The sequence below is a fragment of the Pipra filicauda genome, unplaced genomic scaffold, assembly GCF_003945595.2.
Source record: "Pipra filicauda isolate LSUMZ 115617 unplaced genomic scaffold, ASM394559v2 scaffold53_size3534045_pilon, whole genome shotgun sequence".
Taxonomy (NCBI): Eukaryota; Metazoa; Chordata; class Aves; order Passeriformes; family Pipridae; genus Pipra; species Pipra filicauda.
Genome location: NW_024104687.1, coordinates 2,310,151 through 2,326,780, shown reverse-complemented (window position 1 = coordinate 2,326,780; position 16,630 = coordinate 2,310,151). Strand labels below are relative to the sequence as shown.

The following is a 16,630-nucleotide window of genomic DNA, read 5'->3' as shown; positions in this document are numbered from 1 at the left end:
CCTTTGCTTTAGCACGGCTGAGGACGGTTTCAGGAGCAGAACAAGCGCTCATAAAACAAATCATTCAGGAGAAAAAGGGACAGGAGGGAACCACGAGGGGCAGGTATTTGCTTCTACAAATCCTGGAGAAAATTACCTCTGCTCTGGCGAGTCGTAGCGCTGAGTCTAAGTCCTGCTGGGGGTAGAGAAGAGCCGTGGTGCTTTCCGCATCCGAGGCGCCGATCCGGGAGTAGAGTGCACTTTTAGAGATGGAAACATCTGCTGGGATAGCAGGTTCTCTCTGTGTGTTTGGGTTTTTTTTTTTAAATACAAAGAAATGAACCATTAAATAAGTGTTTAGCTCACATGTTTTCTGGGTGTAGTGCGAGGCACCAGGGTCCTGAGCTGGGGGTTAGAGTTCTGTGCACCTCTAAATTGTGACAGCAATAACACAGACAAGGAACCTCGAGTTCAGCAATCGTAAAATATACATTTTAAGATCCATAGGAAGTGCCAAGAGAGTCGTATTACCCTTACAGAGAGAAAATAAAAACAGCACTTTGTCATCAATATTTTAAGGCATTATATTAGAAAATTTACTACTCTCTGGTGCAGGATTTCATCAAAACGTTCACAAGAAATGCACATCAGCAGAGGAAATTAGAATTGGAGGCAGAGAGCTTGTTAAGGAGAATTCTCCTTCCATAAAAATAAATCAAGAAACCAGAAGCAAGAGGACAGCTCACTTTCCTGGGTCTGACCTGCCAATACAGTGCATCTATCATAAACAATATCACATAAAAAGTGTGAATATACGAGTGATGTTGTTGCCCCACTAATGTTTAGCATGCAATTAGTAAGTTATATGAGGCTTTTTTTGCAGCTGTCAATTTTGCTCATGTCAGCAGCCCAGGTTAACAGGGGAGGAGAGCAGCATGTGAAATGAGGAGAGCAAAGAACAGGTCTGTGACACTGAGATGCAGGAGATGTCTCGCAAACAACTCTAGATACAAACAACTCAAGACAGCACATTAAATCCAAGGAGGTTATAAAAGAGAGTTCACAGAATCCCAGAATGGTTTGGGGTTGGAAGAGACCTTAAAGCTCATCTCATTCCACCCCCTGCCATGGGCAGGGACACCTTCCACCAGCCCAGGTTGTTCCAAGTCCCCTCCAACCTGGCCTTGGACACTTCCAGGGATGGGGCAGCCACAGCTTCTCTGGGCACTGCCAAGCCCAGCCCCAAGTCCACACGTAGCCACAGAGAGGGCTGGACTATGGCCCAACTGGACCATGGGTGGGGAGGAAAGTTAGGTTGATCAATGCCCTTTTCCATCCACTGATGGAAATGGATATTCACATCCAGCTTTTCTGGTGCAGCACTTCCTTACCAGTGAAAAGAGGATAATGCATTTTTCCAGTTTACTTGTTACAGTGTACTTGTTACCTTTGTGCATAAAACAACATATTCTGCTCCTTCAAGTTCACTACTGCAGTACCTTAGTCTTTAGGCTTATCTGCAGCAACTAAGAGTAGTAATCAAGAGTTTTTAAATTATTTTTTACATAAAAGAGAGGAAAAATTCTTTTATTTTATCGTAAAAGAGGGGGGGTTTGTTTGTTGTTTGGGTTTTTTTTTAGTTGGTTTGGGGTTTTTGGTTTTGTTTGTTTGGTTGGTTTTGTTTGTTTTGTGTTTTGTTTGTTTGTTTTGTTTTTTGTGGTTTTTTTTTGTTTTTTTTCTTTTTTTTGTTTGTTTTTTGGTTTTTTTTTTGTTTTTTTTGTTTGGTTTTAGTTGTTTGCTTTGTTTTTTAACCAAATAGCAGAGTCACACTCTACTGCCTGAAGCACAGGAATGTGAAAGTGAGTAGATAATGTCTGGATCAAGGTTCAGTCCTCATTAATTTCAACATCACATGTTCTTGTTCCAACACAGTTAGAGGAAATTTTGCCAGATGTTATTCCACTAAACATTCGCTTCCTCACAGTTCTTCTTGCCCAGCTTAGAATCACAGAAAGGTTCCAAACCCACTGTTAATTTTGTTGCAATCCCTTCTGAGTTCTCATATCACACCTGACTGAAGAAGCTACACCAGAAATTATATACAATCTTTACTCAAGATAAACACAGGACCAGATGTTCTGGATGTCACATCTGTAGACAACATGAAGAAACCACACTAGTAACGTTAAAAGACTAGGAAAGAAAATTTAATTAGAGCAAGAATAAGCTCAAGAGTACTTATAGAACACCACACTGAATCTTCCTTTATATGAGACTCTCACTAATTTGCTTTGTATTTTTAAACAAGAGTCAATTGGCTCTTACTTGTAGGATTTATGGAGGAGGCCATCCCTTCTCTTTTTTGCTGCATTTAAAATGAACACCCAAAATAATTATCAATTCCAGCATAATTAGGAGGTGCAACCTCAAATCCAGCGGGTTTTCCTACCAGAGGAAAAAGCACCCCAAGATCTATTAAAATTGCATAGCCTGTGCATCTATTAAAATTGCATAGCCTTGAAAGTATTTCCCAATGTACAACAACTATGTAGGGAAAAATACACCTGGGACACAAGCTCAGATATCTCTGTAAATGCATAAATACAAAACTGCCTGGTGCTGTCCACAAATCTGAGTAAAGGTAAAACATTCAGCAAATAAGACCACTGCTGCCTCAACTCAGTATCCCATCTTCAAAAAAAATGTACTTCAGTCCCTCCTCAAACACAAGGCAAGAATAACTGAGAGATAAAAAAGAGTCATTAGCTCATCAAAGCTGTCCCCCAAACAAAGGCCCTCCTTCAGATCGATCTGCTGAACTGCATGTATCACATTTCAAAAGCCTCCTGCAGCTTAATTTGCTGGATCTCATAAAGAGATTGCTGGAAAATATCAATTGTGGCAAAAGAAACACAATTGTGGCAAAAGAAACACAAATTTCCTCAAGCTCCTGTAAAAATGTGTCAAAGTAACTGCCAGGATGATGACGATTTTAGAGAAAAAAAATAAATGAAAGCATTTAATATTTATTTAATATTTAATTATTTTTATATAGTGCTCAACACCTCACTAATATAGTTATGTTTTCTCTAGTTGCATTTGAGTAAATTGTACAAAACAATATCAATAATGACACGCAAATGACTATAAAAACTTTCAAAAATGACTATAAAAACTCTTGGAATTTAACCACTGAGCAGAAATGCTTTGTGGTAGTGGTCCAATCAGCATTGCCCTAACTCTGGAAACACTTCACATGAGTCACAACTGGGCTCTCTGTCAGGAGTAACCAGTCAAAGTCCTCATGGTTTGACTTCAAAAGCCATTTTTACACAGCTCCTAAATTATGTGTGTAACTCAGCAACTGTTATTTGCTGCCTTGAAACATTCCTATCCTGAGAAAATACTATAACCTGACCAACAGGATGATGGTATTCCCAAAAATAACCCAATAATAATGCTTTAAGTTCAACAGCTAATTGCTGAGAAGGTAAGCAGTTAATTGGGGTAATAATCAGCGTGGGGATTTGTAAGTCACTAAACCTTGCACAGAAAGATTAGAGTCTTCAGGGGTATTACTACTAAATGTAGGTCACTGCAATCTTAGTGTAAATATTTGAGAGCTCAACACGATTCTTCTCCTCTTCCCAGCACCTTTCACAGAAACCAGATATCTGACCAGAAAGGGAATAAATGCACACCCCATTAACCAGCTGCTCTTGTCTCACACTTCTAGGAGGTCAAAGTGAAAGAAAATAGAGAAATGGAATGAAAATGAACACTGGCTTTTATCATACTAGGCAAATATGTATTCAGCCCTGCTGAAAATGAGCTTGCCCTCTCCAAGTCCTGAAATACAGCTCGGGTGTGTATCGAATGATCGACCCTTTTATTGATGTGTCTGCAGGCAGGTCAGTGGAGGCAAAGCAACACCTACTTGTGCTTGCAAATATATGGAAAGGCAAGGAAAATCCCAGCATGAGTTTTCAGCTTGTGAAGTTTTACTAGAAACCGTGGTGCTCCTGTTTGAAGGAAATGTTCCTCCCGCACTCCCACAAGAACCCCCCAAAGTTGTGGTGCATTAATCCCACTTGTGCTGGTGCCTTTCCTTTCTTTGGATCCTGTTTCAACACCCAACTCCCATCACCTCAGCATCCCCAGGGTGGTGGACACAAACCCTATTCAAGCTGCACCTGTAAGAAAATGGCCACAGGACACCCAAATGGAGACTGTTCAATAGGAAAGTGTTAATTTACCTCAGTGCTGGAAGACAGAAGTATTTAGCTATGCAAAAGCAGGTGACTAGTCCTAGTGTTGAAGTCCATGACAAGAAATTTGGGAGCGGCCAAATAACTTCCCTCTGCCCGAGAACAACAAGCTGCACATCCCCATTCTCATTCCTGTGCTAGCACAAAATGGTGATATTTAATCTTTTTTTTGGGTGACCTAATTAGCCATAATAAGTACTTCTGTCTTTATTTACCAACCTATTCTTGTTACCCACCCTGTAAGGTTTAGCAAATGTTAAATGTAATTATACAACGCCAAGAAAAGAATGGAGGTCAGACATCCAGAAGGGAATTCTGCCAGTTAGCATCCAAATTTAAGTCACTGCAGTCATCTGATGGATTCTGTTCTACTTAATGCAGGCCATCAGTCACTGCAGGTCACAAGGGATGCCGTCGTAGGCTAATTTAAAACTCCCAACCTCCTACTGGAATAGCAAAGTTATACAAGGACAAAAGTCTTTCCCAGACTAATGTGACACTCAGGGTGTTTGTGTACAAACATTCCTGCCACTGGACCAACGTGGGGCTTTGTGAGCATCAAACTGCTGCTGATTCTCTGTCAGAGGGGAGAGGTTTGCCTGTTTTTCTCTGCTTGTCTCTGCTTATCATTTTTGCTATCTTTATTACACAGATTAATGGCCTTTTCTAAACAAATCACATGAAATCCGTTCCATATGTCTGAGTCCTAAGGGGTTCATAAACTTGTTCTGGATAAAAGACAATGCTGTGATGATGTTAAAAAGTATCTTTAAAATGCAAGACCATATGATCAAATACACTCTACCACATTTCTGCAGCTCAGAATCTTCCCTGAGTAACACACAAGTATTCACAAACACATAAATCCATTCTCTACAGTCTAAAAGAGCACAATTTGTGAGTTTCTGAATTGTTGGCTGGTAGCAAAAATGCAGCTTTTTAACAAGAGTTTTTTGTATAACCCATGAAGAGCATCCATGTATTTATTATGTGTTTCACCTCGAGTGTTTCCTGGATGTTGCATGTCACAGCAAAGTGCTGGGAGGACAAGGAGGCTGAGAGAGAATAAGGAGGCAGAGAGGATCTAGAGAGGATCCCACCTCATTCTCTTCCAACCCCTGCCACTCAGGGCAGCAGAGCCAGGGGACACCATCACACACAGGCTGCTACTCACACAGGAAAATGTTGATTTCTTGCCCCCCTCCTTTGTTCTTTATGTTCCTTATTAGAAGTTTAAGCTTGGTTAGTCCTTCCAATGAAGACAACAGCATGTCTTTCTTCATTAAATAAAGGATTATAGCCACATGCTTTAAAATACCCCTCAACCTGGGAGCAATGCATTTACCTCAGTAATTGCATGTGCACCATGGAAACAACTGGTTGGTGGGTTATTTAAGGTAAGTGAAATAAATCAAATGTAATAATTATCTTTTCACAAAAGAACAGTTAACCTTAAAAAAAAAAATCTTTGCTTTTATGAACTATCTACTTAACCACTGATCTTTAAAGCACCAAGAAATTCCATCCTATAACCAGCTCAAACGTAGTTATGATGCAATAAACTCCAGACAATTTAGATCTGGGGAAAAAAACGTTCAACTGACTTATTAATGGACAGTATAAGAAGAGGAAGGTCACTGGAGAAGGACATGTCAGAAGAACAGTTGGAATAAAATGTCTCACTGCAGCAGGACGCTGTCACCCCCTCAGCACCCCATTCTGCTGATACCACTTCTCAAGAAACCCACCAACATTTCTGGACTGACTTTTTTGTTAAAAGTACCGTGAAGGGCATCATAAACCAGCTGTGCACCTGGCTAACCACCAAACCCAGCACATCAGAGGGAACTTTCCCAGCCCTTTCCAAACACAGTGAGTTCCACGTGCATCCCTAGAGCAGTGCAAAGCCTCACTCGGAGGCAGAACTAGCCAGGATGACCTGGAAGTAGCAGTAAAAAAAAAAAAAAAAAAGACTTAGATCTTCATATATAAAGACACATTGTGTTGAGGGGCCTTTTTTCCTTGGGAACTCCATATAGCCCTTCCAACCCTGCTGCAGTCCCTTTCTTCGGATGCCTGAGGGCGAGGTCGGCTGAATTTCTCATTTCTAAACATCCAAGGGTCAAAAGGTGTCTGAATTCAAGCTGAAAATACCAGCAAAAGACAAAATGTCCCTAGAGTCAAAGCAGGCTCGGTATTCTTTGCCATCAAATATTTTAGGACAAATCTTGCTGCAGAGAAGTGACAAATGGGTCGCAGAACTGCCACCTGGACTGCGGAACCCTGCGAAAGGAATGCGGCTCCTCCTTGCCTCCAGAGGTCTGTTGTTAGTGTGGGTGTGAGTGGGGCAGCGTTTCTGTGGGCAGCACATGCTTTGGTGCCACACCAGGGTGTGCCCAGCTCAGCACTGCACCCAGGGAGCCTCGGCCCCCTCGTTAGAGGAGAAGCAGCACTCGGATCCTCAGTCTGTGCACACTCACACACGCAGGGCAGGCACAAACCAGGTACCTTGGAGCGGAGGGAAGACAGGGCAATCTGCCTGGCTAACTTCAGGGCTTCTATCCTCATGGCAGCAAACTCTAACTCCTCCTGTCAGGTGTTTGGTTGTGAGTAACCCACGGGGAAAAAAACGGATTAAGAACAAGGTAAAAATGTTTTTAACACATTCAATGATGGAGTGTTATATTTTAGCGTGTATTCCTGACAATTCCTGGGTGATGACCACACCCCAAATTCCTTTCATTGATTCCTTTCATTTTGTACCCAGTACAAAACTCTAGGTGTTGGTTAGTTTTGAGGTAGCTGTATAGAGAAATAATTCTTATTAGGTGATCAGTATGAACAATGCTTTCGGTAAAATAAATGTTTTCTGAAGCTAAAGGTGTTTTTTTCACAGACTCCTCTCCCTTGGTTTCCATTTTATGTGAATTTATGCCAGCTGCTGGTCTCAATTCAATCTTTGCTGTTTTAAAATCTCACTGAAATAGTCTAGAAAATACATCCTGACACACAAGAACTGGTCTAAAGATCAATTTGCCTCTCCTACAAGAAGCCATGCCAAATTCTGCATTACAGATTATTAGAAAAACAAAGCCTGATATTCACTTCAGTAGAATTAGATCCTAAATCTCAAAAAGTAAGTCTGTGCATACAAACATACTAAGGCCAGGTATGAAGACAACTCTCTATATATCAAGTCCTGTGTTCAAGCTTAAAAAAATTTGCCTTATATAAAGATTTCTGCAAAATACAGGTACAGGATAGCTGTTGATGAAATGTAAGTTTATGCATTATATGAGTTAAATGAAAATATCTCTGTTCCTTAAGTTCTTGAAAGGCCAAAGTTACTTTGGAAAAGATCAAATACCTATTTTAATTCTTTTCCACTTCCCTTCCAAGCCTCCCCCACCCCTTTCATACAAGGTAAAGCATTGCTCTACCTGTGTACAGACAAACATAAAGAAAAGTGATATTGATAATTCTGCTACAAACCTGAAGTTTCTGAGCAAATACTGGGGGGTTCTTTTCTGCTAAGTCAGGATCTAGATATTCAGGCTGATCACATATTGAGGTTTTCTTAGATATCCTATTGAGAAGAGCATCAGCAGAGACAAAGGAGTCTTCAGGAGATGTCTGAAGGGTAAGGAGGATATAGAATAAGCAACAGAGATTTTGCCCAAGTAGTTCAGGCCAAAAAAATCTTTGATTTCTTGTAATTTTATGCCCCACCGAAGACCATGTCCGAATACACAATTCACAGGTGTGACACACAAACATCAACAACAACTATTCCTAATTTAAAAGCCGAGTAAATTTTCCAAGACTAACACGAAACAAGTGGCATCAGGACCTCTAAAGCCACGTCTCTCAAACCATGGACAGCCCACCCTCGACACTTCTGCAATAGTTTTCAAACAGTGACCACAGGTTCTGTTCATGCAATACTTTATGTTCAGTTCAGGCCACCTCTGAGGCACTCCAAAAGCTTTGAAGAGCACCAAAACTGAGGGGAACCTCAGCAAGACTCTTTCTGCAGTCTTTACAAAGCCTTTTGCTGCTTGCTGGGGATAAACTAAGTTGTGTTCACAATTTTAATGCTACCAGGATAAATACACAATATCGGGGTGGAAGAATTAGAATGACACAAAGAAGACCACTGGGACTTGAGTTCTCAAGACTTCCTGTGGTGAGAAAAGTATTCAAACTCTAAAAAACTGATTTGTGAGATGGTAGCAAAAGCAGCATTAATATAAATTAAAATTCACTATTAAAGTGACCTGCAGCATTTTTTGACTCCTCAGTAAACGTACTGTCATGTAGTTTAGCATTTCTAGTCCTGTTGGCATTTATGAAACAAGTTTGCCTGGAAAAGTTGGAGGCCTTGAGGGAACCCTCATGAATTTGAGAACCAATACTCTTAAGTCTGTAATGCAGCACAGGTTGCAAGCAAGGAAGGGCTCACCACTAACTCAAATACTACCCAGAGAAGACACTGAAAAAAAAGTGACTTAACTGGAAGCTGGAATGAGTTCTAATGATCAAGAAAGTGAATTTTGTATTATCAGCATTAGGAAACAACAATATCCTTAACAGTTTAAATGAAAACATGAAAGGATATCTTCCTTACTTTATACATAAAATATTTTTTCAAATATTGGGTTAAAGCACAGTGTAAGAAGGCCTGTGTGAGAGAAAAGGCACTTCAAAGTATCAACTTGGAATAAGTCACCACAAGAACGTGTTAAGGGATGGTGATAATTCAGAAAATTCCCCTGAATTCCATCAGTTCCATCAACCTCCATCCCTCATTTGGGTCCTGCCACGTGCTGCTACCAAGATCTTTAAGTATCAGGTTGAGTTTCACTCTACGATCAAGATCCACCTGTGCTGCCTCTTACATGACACAGGAAATCTCTGCAGGAAAATGATTCCCAAACTCTTATCATAAACTACTTACTATTTCAATAGCCTCTGGAGTTGTCCCCAGAGTCATAGGTTCTAGGTCCTTCTGCTTGGACTTGTCAGCTGACTGCAGGTGAGCCTCTTGGCTGGCACCAAGGACTCGGGAAGCTGGATGTTGGATTTTCATTCCAGAGGATTGCTGGGCTTCAGGGTCTTCAAAACTTGACCTGGAAAAAGATTGTGCACTTGTTTTCAGGGTGGAGCACAAGGTCTTTACAATTCTGCTTCTGGTAAAAGCTAACCAAGTCCTCTTCCTCACTCCCATGTGTATGTGTGTGTGTATATACATATATATATATACATACACACATATATTGTTTCAACTCAATTTTACAAATCATTATACCTCATAACACCCTGCAATATCCTTTCAGAGCAACGCACCTAAATAAAATATTAAATAAAACCAGTTCCATCAGAAATGTTACCCACATTCCTTAAATATTTCTCACTTGCCTTTTTACCCCTTTCTCATCTCTCCCAACAAACAACCTTTACTAAAAAGAACAAGATGTCCTCAACAAGCAAAATTATTGGAAGTAAACACAACTCCCACATCCTGTTCTTATGAACAGGAGTCCTTGTTCAGAAAAATGTATCCAGGAAAAGCCAAGTGAAAAATTGCAATTAGGAGATTTCTAGATTAACATGAAAATGAACTCAGTATCTGAGGAAAAAAACTGTAAGTAGGAAGCCACTGGCCAGTGAAACAGTTGCCACTGCGACTCTATTTGGTAAGATATGAAGGAGAAATGTATGTCCTTATTCATGTCCTTATTCCTGCCCACTGCAAAACTTCTGTTATCTTTGCCCTCTATTCTCTATCATATGTGTACACAGATGGGAATCTATTTTTAAACAAACAACTTGGCAACACAGAGGCAGAGGGAGGAAGACTGGCCTGTGTACGTGCTCTGCTGGTAACCCGCTTCCCTGGCATCCTTTTCCACCGCTGAGTTTGCTCCCAGTGACATACCCTGAGCACGGAGTTGTGGAATCAGACAATCTGATGGGAGGTGATTTGACTGGGCTCTCCTGCTGTGCATCAAACATTAGGTACAAAGATTGTTTCTTCGGGGTGCTATCATCCTGCTGGCAAACAGGAAAAGAGAAACTCATTAAGCAATCCAACCGTTCCCCATTAAAGCTAATTCGGGTCACTGAAACCTTAAATGACCAAATGACTTGACAGAAAACTAATAATATAGGACTGTAACGCTGATGCTGAGATGATCCCTTTCAGAAAGAAACCATTAAAGAACAAAGGGCTGTTACAAAGAGCGAGCTGAACAGCTCACTCTTTGTAGTGGCTCCTCTTCTCCCACTTTGGGGTTAATCAGATTTCTAGTCCTGTCAGGCAGGAGGTATCCCCTGGCTGAGAGTGTTACTAAAATATTCATTGAAAATTCTCGTTGGTTTAAGCACCTGACATACATGCCTGATTTTTCTAACTACCCCACTGGATATGCCCTCGTGGGATCTAGTCCAGCTATCGAACCCATGGATTAAAAAGAAGCAAGGCAAAACAACTGATAATGTACAGCACTGCATTCCATACTTCACGTTAATTCTGTATTCTCTCCTGATTCCCTCCAGCTTCTTTAAAGTTTTACTCTCAGTTGCTTAAAATAGTTCAATAGCTGGTGTAGACAGCTCTGCACTGCTGGAAATACTGATGTGCTTTTAATCTGCAGAAAGAACTACTATGATGCCAGCCTAAGAATTAAATAATAAAATGGAACAAGTTTTACAGGATACAGGACAACAAAGCACATGCAATTTACTCCAGTTATGCCAATTTAAAGGAACTGGGTTTTGCAAATCTCCTGCAGGCACATTATAATTAATTTAAGGGGTAGTGGGGCTGATGGCATTATCAGGATAGTACATTATGAGAAGGGAATGCAAATGAATCAAAATGGAAGTGAGAACTTACAGGCACAGAGGAGCCTATTTTCTCCATATATTCTATTTCATATGAGTTGCCATATTCCAATTCTGCAACAGAAACAAAAAAAGAGGTGTTAAACACATGCCATGACAAGGTTGTTGAAGAAATAAATGAGATCTCATTTACAAGGGCCACTCCCACTCTCCTCAATCCTTTCCTATAACGTATTAAAAGCAGAATATACAGAAAGAAAATGGAAGGTGCACTGACATTCACTGATTTTTAACAATGAACCTATGACACTTTTCAGGCAAATTAACTTGCCTGAAAAAAAATTTCAGCTTTATCAGTTTGCCCCAGGGGCCAGAATATTAAGAAAGTTTCAGTGTAATTTCAGGGCACAGACAACTTTCCTCTATCATGTTGTCTCATCGCAGAAAACGCATTTTTCAATAATTGGTACTGCTGATACCAGTTTCCTTTAAAAAAAAAAATGTTTCAACAGCTGTTGAGAAATGAATTAATTCCTATTTCCTAATGTTCATCATACAATTCTTAATTAAGAATAACTATTGTGGTATCACTTAAGAAAAACATACCTAAAATAACCTGAATGCTCACTGACCAGGAGTGAGACACCAGCCCAGCTTACTGGCCTGTTTTCACACTTTAGTTTCAGAGAAAAAGCCTAAGGCAGGAAGATTTACAAAGAACTTTAAATCTAGAATCTAATAAAAATGCAAATCTTAAATGCTTCTCTACTTCTAATCTGCAATTATCTTGGAGGGAATAAGCAGCATTTCTTTCCAATACATGGTCACCCAGCAGCTGAAACAGAAGCTGACAGATCTAACACAGGAAAAGAGAAAACAGAACATACCTTCCTGCACCCAAACAAAGACCTTGTTCAATGACAACTTAATTTAAAAATTAAAGACATAATTAATTTGTCCTAATGCTGTACTTTATTCCGTTTCCATGAGTTAATTCAATAAACCACTCGCATCATTTAATTTCCATTATAAATAAATTCTAAGGAATGCCACACTAGCATTTACATTATGATAAAATCACGTGCTAAAATCCTTCTAGATTTGGGCAGCTTTTGAAAAGTAGGGCTTGCATTAGGGAGATGATAACCACCATTAAAATGTTTGATATTTAATAACAAACCAACCCTAAAGATAATCTCTTGCCAGTTTTCTTAAAAAAAAAAACTGTTGAAGGGTGCAATGTGAGTTTAAAATACTCAAATTGGTTTTTATAATAAAAAGCACTGTAGAGTACAGGGACTGTAATTCCGCACATTGTGTATTTTTGTCAAACAACCACTGAAGAGGAACAGCCACGAACTCTCAGTACCTGACATGTGGGGGATATTAATAGCAAAACTTGCAAGTGAAGAGAGAGCTGTAATAGCAGGCTCCTCATGTTTAACTTCCTAGCACCTTATGTTTTCAGTGGTAGCAGGGAGCAGGCAAGATAGACAGCCTCCTGGTACCAGATACCAGGAGCATCTTTTCCCACTCCCTTTTCTTCCCAGTGAAAGCAAAACCAAAACTGAACCGACGGGACTCAAACCACCACCCAGACACAGAACTGCAGCAAGCCTGAAATCCCAGGTAACAGCAGCCAGTGCTCAGAAAACTGCCCTTCTGCAGGTCATTTATCCCGGTGAGGTGCAGCAGGAACGTTTATGGAGCATTTACACCCCCAGAGAGCAATCCCTGAGCGAGCATCCAAGCGGGCTCACGGGCAGGACACGCTCCGGCACTGTCCTCTGCTGGCACAGCCGGCAGAGATCCTCCACCTGCCTCCAGCACTGGCATCAGCTGTGCAATCCCGATCCAAACTGACTGCTGGGACAACACTTATTTACCTTCACTGCTTAAAAAAAAAAAAAAAAAGCAGGACACAGATGGAAGTAGATCAACTAGAAACAAAAGGAGTAACACGGCTCGCTAAACGCAGTTTGTTCCATCTCGTTGCTCTGAGAAGTTTCCGGGGCATAATTACTCTCTCTCCTTTCCTAAATATCTCCTCTAAGGCATCATCTCCCCTCCAAAATCTTAGGCTCTGGTTATCTCTGCACATTCAAAATTACAAATGCCCAGGATATCCCATAAAGCAAGATAATTATCTTCTACAAATACATACGAATGGACTTACTAAGTGGTGTCCTCCAACTCCTCCTACAAATAGCTGCAAGATTATATCAGAATTTTCTGCTAATAATTACGGCTCATTTCTGGTCTGTGCAACAGGAAAATGGCAGCAGTTATGAGCAGCTCATGAAAGAGATGAGAGCTGGATGCACTGGCTGACTCAGGAGTTGGGCTGTATCTGCACAAAAGCCGTGTTAGGTTACAGGGTAACACTCATGCTGGTGGTCTGGGAGGGGTAAAAATATTCCCAGTGAGAAACAGCCCTCAAATTCCTCAAAAATTGCTCAACCCCGCATTAGCAAGACTGTCAAGGGGAAAAAAATTATTATTTTTCAAAGATCTGAAAAGCAGAAGCATTGTTGATTATAATGAGTGTGTAATCTGAAACTCCGACTATACCATGCAGCACACATGAGACAAGACAATTAGCATTTAATTAGGAGATTTGCTCACTTTCTTCTACCCTCTTTGAAAGCTAAAATGATTGCCTTTGAATATCTCTCACTATTCTTTTGTTCCATTTCCTGCCATATAGTTTCCATTTCCTCAGATTTAAGAGGCTTATTTCTGAAAAGTGTTTCTTTATTTTTTTTAAATACAAATAAACTGAAGATGATGTCTAAAATTTGACAACCAAGTCAAATGGATTTATCCAGACTGAAATACTTATCTGTCCAGGAGACCCAACAGATTTCCAAAAAGCCAAGGGCACACAAACATAGAAGCACATGCATATGAACCATTAAAAGCACTGTGGTTATTTGTGCCTTTTGATGTCAAACACTTTGACCTAAAAGCTTAGCAATTCTTAATTAGGCAAAAACTCAGACCCAGTTTAAAATGGCATAAAGTAGCTTTAATGGTAGACTGGGACACAGACTGAAAGGTTGGGGGAAAAAAATGAATTCTGATCGAGAAGAAGAAGTTTAGGCCAAGTTAAACTCAAACATTCTTCCCACCCACAAAGCTGAAAATCTGCCTTTGGAGCAGCTGTTGCAAAGCAGTATTCCCTCTGGTAATTCCAAGGAAGGCCACACACAAACTTTCTTAATTCTGTCTCTTCCACATTTCACAGACTTGGAATGACAGTTCTCTAAACAGAAACTTCCAGCTTTAGGCCATAACTGCTTATAGGAAAGTATAATAGGAAAAACATTAATAGGCTGATCCAGTAGGCAATTTTATCTGGCATATGAAAGAAAACTATCTTGCACAGGGGTTATCCTGTACATTTTAATGCATAAATATACCTGGATCCCAGGAAGCTGGAGGAGAGGTGGCATGTTAAGGGTCTTAATGCAATATACAAAATTTGAGCAGAATTTTAACCTGGGACCTTCTGCCATTCAGGTTAGAGGAACAGGCTCGGGCAGAATCAGTAGCTCAGTGACTCTGGATCCAAGAGCACTCCCTGAGAGCAGTGTCAGACCCCAGTCTCCTGTGCAGGCACCGAGAGAACAGGTCACACTCACAGAAGAACAGAGCACATCTACAATTAATCACACAGAGGAAGCAAAAGCCTTTCTCTGAAGGTTCCTTTCGTTTTCCTTTAAGCAGCTCCTTTTCTCTTCTTGAAAACTGAAGGTCAGACTATTGGGCTCTTCAATTCAGCTCTCCATAACTACCACATTTCCCAAAATGGTCCAGAGAGCATCAGGGTTCCTAAACAATAGTTTGCATTCAGCAAAGCACATCCTCGAACAAACAAAGCCCTCTCTCAATAAATATCACACTGGCTCTGAGCAGACAGCCCTTTGGGACACGTACCCTCTGTAGGAGAGCTGAACTTGGTCTCATTGACAAAGGTGGACAGGTCAGAGGGTTGGGGGTAATCCTGCTTATCCGTGTTCAGGTCCACAGTCATGCAGGTCCACTTCTGACCCGTCACTGAAGACGCCAGCTTCTCCTCATCTGTCGCGTGAACCACCGTGGAGATGACAGGAGGAGTTTCTGGAGTTGGCAGTGGAGTGGGATCCTGCAGAAAACCAGTGCCAATTAATTCTCTAATCTTTCATTAGCACATTGAACAGCTAAATCTCTGGATTCCTCTGCACCACCAGAGCCATCTTTGTAATTCCGTAATCTTTGCTGCAGCTCTGTATAAAATACCTCATGAAAAATACCGACCCTACCAGTAGCAAGTTTTCCCAGTACAACTAAACTCTTTGATGATAAACACTTGCATTGCAAAGCTGCTTTGATAACAGGGAAGAAAGAAAATCCAGAGCTCTTTAAATCTGTTAGGCACTTGACTTGAGTGGCACACATCACCCCTGACTGAAGTCTCTGACTTTTCAGGCTTCCCCCATAGGAGTAAACCTCCCTAGGTCTGCGGGGTCATGAACCCTTTCCCCTTCCTTCACTTCCACACTGTCAAGCAGCACAAATGAAAGGGCAGGATGGATAAGAGGAAGAGGAACAGCAGCGTGGAAGGAGCTGTGCCACAACAAAGCAGTCAGGCCTTTGTAGGCAGAACAGCTTTTGTTAACTTCTCTTCCAAGGAAACCACCTGCCAGCAGTTTACAACGTGGAATCAAACCATCCCAAGCACGTGTTTCTGGTAGATCAGCCCACTTGGTTTATTTCTATTTCCCCTCCAGCCCACCAATTTGATGCATTTAGTTTCTTGCTTTCTAATCTAAAAATTCCAGGGTGGATAGTGATGCCTAGTTTTTCAGACAGCTGACTGAAGATATTTATTCATATTCTTGCTCCATCATAACATAAGACCTTCTGAAGTACTCTAACTGGAATTCCCAGAGCAAATGATGTGTGTTGTATACAGATTTCTAGAGACCAAAAGGTTAATACTTTGTGGTTACAGCCCACTGTGCTACACTTGGGACCCAACATGCATATATTCTCTACAGAAATCTCTTCTATTATCAAATGTACAATTCTACTACAAAAATCTATTATTAAATGTACAATTCTACAACTAAATAAATCAAATTTCCCTGGTCTCGCCCCATCAAGAACACAAATTACACGCACCAAAATAAGGCAGCACTTTACCTGAGAAGGAGGATCTGATAGTGGGGATCTTTTTGGTGATTTTTTCACCCTAAATGTATCACTGAAAATGAAGTTAACACAGTTAATATGGTAATACCAGGAAGAATCAGGTAATTTCATACTTAGCAAGAGACAGCCACAGACAATGCAACCTCTGTAAGCCCTTCTGCATTAAAATCCCATCCATTAGGCAGCAGCACCACAGAGAAACATGCCATGGGTACAGATTCTTGTCATGCACTTGGAACAGGCCTCGATTCCCCAAAAGCTGAGAACAGCAGGATTGCCATATTTTTCATGCTAACTGCTGACACTTTTACAGAACAGGGTTACTGCTCAGCTGCAATTCA

The 16,630-nt window shown here is 40.8% G+C and overlaps 1 protein-coding gene across 1 annotated transcript in view; it reads right to left on the bottom strand.

Moving 5' to 3' along the window:
• TACC2 (transforming acidic coiled-coil containing protein 2) overlaps window positions 1–16,630 on the bottom strand; it is a 129,499-nt gene that overhangs the window by 13,045 nt on the left and 99,824 nt on the right. The window contains exons 11-17 of the mRNA XM_039387184.1: window positions 16,281–16,341; window positions 15,033–15,240; window positions 11,146–11,207; window positions 10,186–10,301; window positions 9,205–9,376; window positions 7,740–7,880; window positions 137–280 (exon numbers count right to left, since the gene is read on the bottom strand). Coding sequence (XP_039243118.1) covers window positions 137–280; window positions 7,740–7,880; window positions 9,205–9,376; window positions 10,186–10,301; window positions 11,146–11,207; window positions 15,033–15,240; window positions 16,281–16,341 — 904 coding nt within the window. The remainder of the gene's footprint in view (window positions 1–136; window positions 281–7,739; window positions 7,881–9,204; window positions 9,377–10,185; window positions 10,302–11,145; window positions 11,208–15,032; window positions 15,241–16,280; window positions 16,342–16,630) is intronic.